This window comes from Grammomys surdaster, unplaced genomic scaffold (assembly GCF_004785775.1).
Source record: "Grammomys surdaster isolate TR1022 unplaced genomic scaffold, NIH_TR_1.0 185, whole genome shotgun sequence".
NCBI classification, from domain to species: domain Eukaryota; kingdom Metazoa; phylum Chordata; class Mammalia; order Rodentia; family Muridae; genus Grammomys; species Grammomys surdaster.
The window spans coordinates 16,442,718-16,452,320 of NW_021604630.1; the positions used below are offsets into that span (position 1 = coordinate 16,442,718).

At 42.5% G+C, this 9,603-nt stretch overlaps 1 protein-coding gene across 1 annotated transcript in view; it reads left to right on the forward strand.

Moving 5' to 3' along the window:
• Slc7a2 (solute carrier family 7 member 2) overlaps nucleotides 1-9,603 on the forward strand; it is a 52,757-nt gene that overhangs the window by 30,615 nt on the left and 12,539 nt on the right. The window contains exons 2-4 of the mRNA XM_028768268.1: nucleotides 4,191-4,581; nucleotides 5,430-5,585; nucleotides 8,659-8,824. Coding sequence (XP_028624101.1) covers nucleotides 4,206-4,581; nucleotides 5,430-5,585; nucleotides 8,659-8,824 — 698 coding nt within the window. The 5' untranslated portion in view covers nucleotides 4,191-4,205. The remainder of the gene's footprint in view (nucleotides 1-4,190; nucleotides 4,582-5,429; nucleotides 5,586-8,658; nucleotides 8,825-9,603) is intronic.

Sequence of the window (9,603 nt, forward strand, 5' to 3'; positions counted from 1 at the left end):
CTGAAGGAGCTGAAGCCAAGTGAACTTTCCCATAATCAATAGCAGTGTTTCAAGGATCTTCCCAAGATGCCAGAGATAACAGTCTCTGCTCATACATTGTTCCTGGAATTTAAGAAGTGTCAAATCAGAGCATTCTTTTCAAAACTGGAAATGTAGTGTCAAAAGTGACCTTTTTTTTTTTTTTCAAGAAATAACTCTGTAGCGAAACTGCAAAACTAGGTATCCAGCTACATTTTTTTGAGCTAAAAATGGGTGTGAATTCTTGTCAAATTCCTTTCCCACCACAGTGTGATGGGAGGAATTTTTGCCTAGCGCTGAAACAAAAGTGGTAGAATTTTAGCAGCCAGTTAGACTAAGTAGCTTTGGGGGAAGTGCGGGGTTTGGAAAGGAGTGTTTTGCTTCTGGGAAGAATGAATAGAGGAAACCAGAGTGTCCTAATGCGTTTCCCAGTTCTCTGCCTTCAGACAAAAGACCTCTGCTGTTCTCCGGCCCCCATCCTAGTCCAGGCCCTACTACAGCATCTGGAATCCAGAATTTGGTGACTGACCCAGAAATAAATAAAGCAGTTTGATTAAAACAGTGGCTACTTCAAACGGTGCTAAGTGCACGGGTTCCTCCAGATCATCTGAATTCTCTTAGCATCCTAGAATTAACGGGGCATTAAATGTTGAATTAAGATCATATGGATTAGCCGGGCGGTGGTGGCGCACACCTTTAATCCCAGCACTTGGGAGGCAGAGGCAGGCAGATTTCTGAGTTCAAGGCCAGGACAGCCAGGGCTACACAGAGAAACCCTGTCTCAAAAAAAAAACAAAAAAAACAAACAAACAAAAAGGCTGTATATAAAGAATGTATATAAAGGCCTAATGGGTACTAAACTCCCGAATACCTTACTGGGGTAATATGGATGTCCTCGAGGTAGTCCAGCTGGAAGCCTGAGGTCAGAAGGAAGATGAATTAGCAAGAAGTGGGGCACACGTGGTAAGAGATACACAGTTCAGGATTGAATGAAAGCAGAGGCCGTAGAGCTGCCCCCCGAAACACCCCAGACCTCCATTGGTAACTTCTGGTTTTAGTGACCAGACAGCTCAGCACAGCTTGTATGACCAGGGAGTTAGTTGAAACAAAGTAGAGAGAAGAGTGTAACACTGCAAACTCAGCAGGGCTGGAGGAATAGAAAATGCAGCTGACACCCTGCTGGCCATATCTCCCAGCATGGGGACCACATCCAGTCACCTCCCTAGACACTATTCCAGCATAAACCATCGGCTTGTGTGCCCAGTCATTTTCTTTAGCATTTGGGGGACATCAGAGTCTGCCCTGTCTATCTGTTTCCAGCCCAGCTACCTGTGGCTTAGGGGAGGGAGGCAGTGCTGTAGTGATGGAGGTGGCCAGTGATGGGGACATCAGCAAACTGGTGATGCTGCACGTTGCCTGCAGAGAAAGGCTCCAGAGCAGCTGTTGCTCAACCTAGCTGCATGACCCCCAACCATAAAATCGTTTCATTGCTACTTCACAACTGTGATTTTGTGTTGTTATGAGTCATAATGTAAATATCAGCTGTGCAGGATATCTGACATGGGACCCCTGGTTGAGAACTACTGTTCCAGAGTCACATGCAGTGGGTTTCGTCACAATTCCATCATAGGTGGATGGGAAGTCGACTAACTCTACTGTACCTCAGTTTGTTCATCTCTACAATGGAATTAATTATAGGCCCATCTATACAGGAACATTGAGAAAGTCATGGGACACTAAAATGAAGGGTGTCAGGTAGTACCAGGCATGTAATAAGTAAGCACTACAGATCTTTGGCGTTTTAACAGTAGTACTTGCAAGTTGGGTTTGAAATAGTTTAGGGAAGGGCATCTTCCGATGTTTGTGGTGGCATGTGGAGAGTCACTGGCACCAGCAGCCTGGGAAAGGGGAACAGGTGGTACCCGGTGGCATTCAGGGTGATTTATTGGCCAGCCATTGCTGAGGAGAACGGGCGCCTGCTTGGTGCCTGTGCTGCGACCAAGCCAGGGCAGAGTGCTGACTGGGCAGCTACTCTGGTTACCCCAGCGCCCAAGGCTTTGCTTTCTTTATTTCCCTTTTTGCTTCATCCTGCCTTCCCTTGCCCTGGGAAGAAAGATACATATGTGCTTTAAAAAAAAAAAAAAAGCTCATGTTCATCTGTTTCACTGAAACTGCTGTATCTGTACTGTAGCTGTGGTTTTGCTTTTATGGAGGTGAGTGTACCCACGAGTTACAAACCGCCAGTTGTCTTTAGGAACGTTCCAAAATCCTCCATCAGCTGTTCATCCGTTGTATAACCACAGGAGAGTTGCTTGCCCACGGGAAATTTTGAAATAGCAACTTTTTTTTTTTTTTTACTTTAACTTTCTGGCCATACTAATTCGATACTTTAAAAGGAAAGAAAATATGTCATTACTACTGTAGTTGTTCATTTGTAATAGCCTCAATTGGGTCTTTAATTTTTATGTATCTGGACTTTGCCATTCACCTGTCTTCCCTTAAGAGGAAAAAAGATGTGCAGAACATTTGATATGGAGAAAAGACAGGGTAAGCTGTTAGGGGAGATATGTGCAGAAAAGTGTTTTTTAGAAAAAGTGATTTCAGGTTTCAATGCAAAGGTGTGTTTTGATTGTGGTTGGCTAGTCCAGGTTCAACAGTTAACCTTTCTGATTGGATTATTGAGAAAATCATCTCTCAAACATAAGTAAAAAGACTTACCAACAGTAATCCACGACCCTGTAGCATTTTCCTCTTTGCTACCTTGTTTCACCTGTTGTTAAAACTTTGTATTGGGATGTTAAAATTGTAGGCATGTAATTGACGTTGACTATGAAGATCACAATATCTAAGCTGGAGGGAGAAAAGGGGGCAGGCAAAGATCCCTGTAACAAGATTTCCCTGCATCAGTCCAGAAATGCACAGTGCATGTGGCTCACTGCAAAACTGGTAGAGGAAGGAGAAAGAAAAACCTGGGTTCTAACTGGGACAAGCTAATTGGTTGCAGGCCCTAGGGGCTGCCCTCTTCTTGTTCTTCCGGTGGTATTTTGGGGAGACCCTCTGGTCATGATGCAGGGACTAAGCTTGTCAGATGAGCCTTGACATAGGGCAGGAGTGGAAAGATCTGTTTTTGTGACTTTTGTCTCAAATATGGAAGTAAAGCTACAATCGAGGCTAGACATTTTTCTGTAATTAGCAGATTTCAAATGATACATATGGGGACCAGGGATTAACCTGATGATGATACCTTCAGGTATGAGGGTTTACTAGACCCAGAATTGTCTGCTGTCAAATTGATGGCCTGGATTGAGGAAGTTTTATAAGTTACATCTCCAGGTTGCTAAAGAAGGAATCTGCTTTGGGGCAAGAATTAAGTAGTTCATCAAAGTATAGGTACTTAGCATCTGCCATTCTTTGGGTTGAGTGTGGACTAAGGAAGATTCAAATGTATCAGTAACCTCAATAAAGCCTTGCAATGGCATGCATGTAGTGTGAATCCCCTCAGGCCTCCTTTGTCTAACTATCTTCAATCTCATCTAATGTGTGTATTTTTCTTCTTCAAAGGAAACCACTGTTTTAGCAATTAACAAAATAATCGTTTGTTGAAAAAGGATATGTACCTATTCCTACTATCACCAGAATTCCTGATTCCACAGCGATGTTAGAGCCGAGATATCCTAAGACCAAGGACAGGGGCAAGGGTCGCAAGCAGCCATCTCATGAGTTTGTGTTACTGTTGATGGGTGCGAGGAAATTGAAGGGAGTAGCACCCCAGGTCAGCAGATCATTGTGCAGATGTGCAGCCCCTGAAGTCCAAGCTGACGGGACTTAATGTCTACAGTTACACACACTGGCACATAACACACTACACCCCTCCTCCCCAGCTGCCTTTGGTCTGCTGAACCACATGTCCCTGTAGATAACACCAAATAGACCGTTTAAATTGCAGTATTTCTTTTGAACATAGATTGTAGATATTTCTTGGAATTAATGTAGAGATAAATAATAATAAGTATTGATGAAATACCTAGAAGTAAAAAATTAACTCACCATCAAATTCTTAAGCCCTCCTGGATGCTCTGAACCAAGTATCTATTAAATAAAAGGGCCCGCTGTCCTTCTTGTTCAGTGGGAGGGGAGATGGCCTCAGACCCCTCCTCTCCTCTCTCCTATAGGTTGCTCTCTTCACCATGATTCCCTGCAGAACAGTGCTGACTTTCGCGCGATGTCTGATCCGGAGAAAAATTGTCACACTGGACAGCCTAGAAGATTCCAAACTCTGCCGCTGCTTAACCACCATGGACCTCATCGCCCTGGGGGTTGGAAGCACTCTGGGTGCTGGGGTTTATGTCCTTGCTGGGGAAGTCGCCAAAGCAGATTCTGGTCCGAGTATTGTGGTATCTTTCCTCATCGCCGCGCTGGCCTCGGTGATGGCTGGTCTTTGCTATGCTGAATTTGGGGCCCGGGTACCGAAGACTGGATCTGCTTATCTATACACATACGTCACGGTCGGAGAGCTGTGGGCCTTCATCACTGGCTGGAATCTCATCCTGTCATATGTCATAGGTATGTTTCAAAAACAAATATTAGTAGTGTACAGGGTAAAAATAGCTTTCCAGAGGGCCCCGGCACTAGGGATAAACCTGCCCTTCTCAGCTGTGGGGTGTTCCGGAGGAAGTCATTTCTTGTCTGTCTCTCCTTGTCATAGCTACTAAATAGAGCTTTATCGCGGAAGGCTGATTTTGCTTCCTCTTTGAATTCATGATTCTCAACGGCATTGAAAACTGCATGAAGTTTTGAAAATACTTTTTTTCTTTTCATGAGTGTGTGTGTGTGTGTGTTCACACTCATGCTGGTGCAAATGTCACGACTCTTCCTCTCTGGCTCTTCTACCGTATTCTTTGAAGCAGGATCTCCCCGTTGAGCCCTGTGGTTACACGCCAGGTGATCCTGGCCCGCTTGCTCTAAGGTATTAGACTAAGGCTAGACTTCTAAGGCTAGACTTACAGGCTGTGCCACCGGTGCTACTAACTTAAGGGTCTGAACTGACATCTTGCGTAGTTCAGCAAACATTTTAAGCCATCTCCCCAGCCCTTAAATAGCTCTTTATAAGTTGCCTGATACGAACATTTAATTGCTGCTCTAGCTGAGTATGATGGTACACACCTGTATGATGTCTGCCTGGACTGCATAGCAGGACCCTACCTAAAAAAAAAAAAAAAAAAAAAGGAATGAAGGAAGGAAAGAAAGTGTCCTTGTGATTTTTTATTACAATATTAATTTGGTTTTATGATGTGGTTAAAATTTTCAGCTGGTGTGAACTAAGCCAGGTTTCTCCGGGAATCGACTAGGCAGGTGTTACGTTAATATTCTACCTGCAGCCTTTTATTCTCTTAACATTCTGTGTTGGGTAGGTACATCTAGCGTTGCAAGAGCATGGAGTGGCACCTTCGACGAACTTCTTAACAAACAAATTGGCCAGTTTTTCAAGACATACTTCAAAATGAATTACACTGGTCTCGCGGAGTATCCAGACTTCTTTGCCGTGTGCCTTGTATTACTTCTGGCAGGTAAGGTAACAGTCATATGCCATTCCCTGTACTGAACCACACTAATGGGCCAGGAAGAGTAGGTTGCATAGGCCTTGGAGCCTGAGTTCTCTGAATGAGGTCAGCATTTGTATCGATCCCCATAGAGTCAGTGTTGAATCGCTGTAAGCTTCATTTTCCCTGTTTCACAAAGAGGATTACATCATGTATATGAAAGGGTGAGACCTCATCTCTGAGGAAGAGTCACCTGGAACCCTAAGTCATAGGATGAAGACATCAATCTTTGTTTTGAGAACATCGATTTCTTAATAACTAATCATAGATGATCAAGAATGGCAAGGGCATTTCTATTAGACAAAATGTAGAATTCCATGGTATTGTTTCATCCTGTTAAATGCAACCAGGGTCATTAGCAAATATATTATTTCTAGAAAAAAGAAAGTGTTTTCCTGCCATGTATCCACTATAGACATCTCTTGATAAAGGAAGCATTCAGCTCACCTGACATTTTTTTAATTGGATATTTTATTTATTTCCATCTCAAATGTTATCCCCTTTCTCAGTTGCTCTTCTGCAAACCTCCCTATCCCATCCCCCTTGCCCCGCTTCAGTGAGGGTGTTCACCCACCCACTCACCCTCTCCTGCCTCACCACCCTGGCATTCCCCTGCATCAAGCCTTCACAGGACCAAGGGCCTCCTCTCCCATTGATGTCACCTGCCATTTTCTTATGCAGATATCTAAAGCACATATTCCTAGTTAATATTATATAATAATAACATTATTATATATAGTATTATATATCATGTAATATATAACATTGTTTTAATATATAAAATAACACATACTAATATATAATAAGCAGCCTAGTTAATATTAACATGTTTATTTATAGATGGCTCCATTAAACTTAAAATATTCAGCTTTAATCTCTTAATGATGAGATGCTGATAGCTATGACTCGTGTTCGGAACTGTTAAATTCCATACAAGACCTCAGCTGTAGCCTGAACCTTCGTCCTCTGCTCTCTGACCTCCAGTCTTTTCTTTAATGTTCTCTAAACTTAGAATTTTGTTCCTAGACTATTAAAATCTCTCTCTATATTCACTCAACTGCAATGCTGTATGTTAGCTGAAACTTGTTTTATTAAAGCTACCAGGGAAGCATGTATAGCATTCGGATGAAGAATATATTTGGGTCTAATCTATGGGTGGAGGAAAAGAACTTAGGGAGAGCCTGCACTGGCATGTTTGAAACCTTGAAATAAACCAAATGAAGTAATTTTTAAAATTATAGAGATAAAAAAATATATAATCCATGAATGACTGGTAGACAGCTAATAATGTTAATATATAAGTACCTCTTATAAATCAATATGAATAATTAAGTCAGAATACTCTGACGTAAAACTTGTGCAGTGTAGATGAGGCTAAATTTCGCTTTGTATAAAAATGTGTGCCTGGGGCTCAGAAGATGGGTTAGTGGATAAATTGCCTGCCATGACAAGCATGACAGTGTGCATCTGGATCCCCAGAACTCATCTAAAGACTGGGAATGGTGATACACATTTGTAACCCCAGCACTGAGGATGGGGGAAACCAAGGCAGATGGACCCCTGGATCCCTGGAGTCTGTTGGACTACTCAAACTGAGGAGCTCCGGTTACTGTCTCAAAAATGAAGTTCAGAGAATCAAGGCAGACAGCCACATCAGCCTCTGACCTCCATACGCACACTCATGCGCATGTGCACACATCTGCGCCTGCACACTCGTATGTACGTGCACACATGCACATGAATGCATGACCTTCCATACACCCTTTACTTTTTCATTTTCAGTACATCCTGACTACAGTTTCTCCTTCCTCCAGTCCTCCCAGTCCCTTCCAGCCCAACCTCCGCTCTCCCCCATATCTACTCTTCTCTTTCTCTTCAGAGAACAGGCCTCCTGGAGATATCAACTGAACACAGCATAACAAGATACAATGAGACTAGGCACAAGCCCTCATATCAAGGCTGGATGAGGCAACCCCGTAGGAGGAAAGGGGTTGCAAGATCAGGCAAAAGAGTCAGATACCCCCAGTCCCATTTTTAGGATTCCCACAAAAATACCAAGCTACACAACTCTGACATAGATGCAGAGGACCTGTGTAGACCCATGCAGGCTCTGTGATTGCTGCTTCAGTCTCTGTGAGCCGCTATGACCCCTTCTCAGTTGATTCTGTGGACCGTGTTCTCCTGGTATCCTCAGCCCCTTTGGATCCTGTAGTTCTTCCTCCCCATCTTCCATGGGATTTCCCCAAGCTTCAAGGAAGGAATCTTCTCATACACTCTTAATTTGTGGAAGACTAATTCCATGGAAAATGTTATAAAATGCAGAAAGATATTTATAAAATGACAATGATGTCAGTGCTGATATAAAATAAAACCAAGAGTGACCTAATTGTCTATAAAAAAGGGATTAACGTATCTCCACATAGTATCTCATGCAGCTGCAAACCTGATGATAAATTTGTTGGTGCAGAAATACATATGTGTGCATGTGTAGAATTCTGCAGAGATACCAGAAATGATCTTTATTCTTTGTATTGCTCAGTTTCATCCAACTACTTGAATGGGGTATTTACATTCCTAATATAAAGTAAATGTATTCAGGTGAGAATAGATTTAACAGAGAACATTTTGTTGGCATGGCACTTAGAAAAATTATTTTCTGGTGGTATGGTCATGGCAGACTTATGATTGGACTTTTTATATTAGCCTTAGAATAGCTTTTAAAGACAGCCTTTCAAATGTAAGTGTTCTGTCTGTGCCTACCATAGTAGTCATAACCATAGTTAACTAGGCTTACGTAGATGGTGTGAAATCTCTTCAATGTGAGCACAATACAGTATGCTTCCAGACATCAAAATCAGTTCTGTGCCCAAAGGCATTGCTTCATAGTGAAGTGACTAATTACTGAGCTAGCGATACAATTGAGGAAATGTAAGGTAAATGTATGAATACAATAATATCCAATGTGTGTATTGGCAAAAGGCTAGCATTGCCTTTTCTGTGAGCAAAGAGCCCACACTTGATGCCTTCCCTTTTCCCACAGGTCTTTTATCTTTTGGCGTAAAAGAGTCTGCTTGGGTGAATAAATTTTTTACAGCTATTAATATCCTGGTCCTTCTCTTTGTCATGGTGGCTGGGTTTGTGAAAGGAAATGTGGCTAACTGGAAGATCAGTGAAGAGTTTCTCAAAAATATATCAGCAAGTGCCAGGTAAAATATTTGGTCCCTCTTGTGTATATCTGTGTCTGTGTGTCTCTCTCTGTGTAACTATGTATCTCCATGTATGTATCTCTTGAATGTTTAGTCTCTCTCTCTCTCTCTCCCTCCCTCCCTTCCTCCGTCTCTCTCTATCTCCCTCTGTCTCTCTCTTTTTCTCTCTCTCTTTCTCTGTCTCTCTCTTTCTCTCTCTCCTTCCCTCTCTCCCCCCCCCCCCCCCCCTCTCTCTCTCTCTCTCTCTCTCTCTGTGTGTGTGTGTGTGTGTGTGTGTGTGTGTGTGTCTGAGATGAGTATGTGGATGTTGGAAAACACTTTGATAGAGTTGATTGTCTTCTGAGATATTCTTCTGGTCCTGAGAATAGAACTCTGGTTGTTGGGTTTGGTGACAAATGTTTTTACATCCTGAGTCATGTCACCAGCCCCTAAATAAATTTTAAAGAGGTACAGTCTGCCTTTCTTTTCGTTTCATATTAAAAATTGATTCTTATGGGGAAAAATGAAGATAAAGCTTCTTACCTTACCTTTATTGTAGAGCATGGCTCACATGTGAGATTTTTGATGTCAAAATCCTGCTGGCCAGTGTGTTTCATCTAGCATAGGTCTATGTAAATAAGCACAGTTGTGTACACGGGAGGCCAAGGCAAGAGGATTGACAAAAATTTAAGTCTAGCCTGAGCTATATTGCAGATTCCAGGTTAATGTGGACTCATAGTGAGACCCTGTAACAGAGAGAGAGAGAGAGAGAGAGAGAGAGAGAGAGAGAGAGAGAGAGA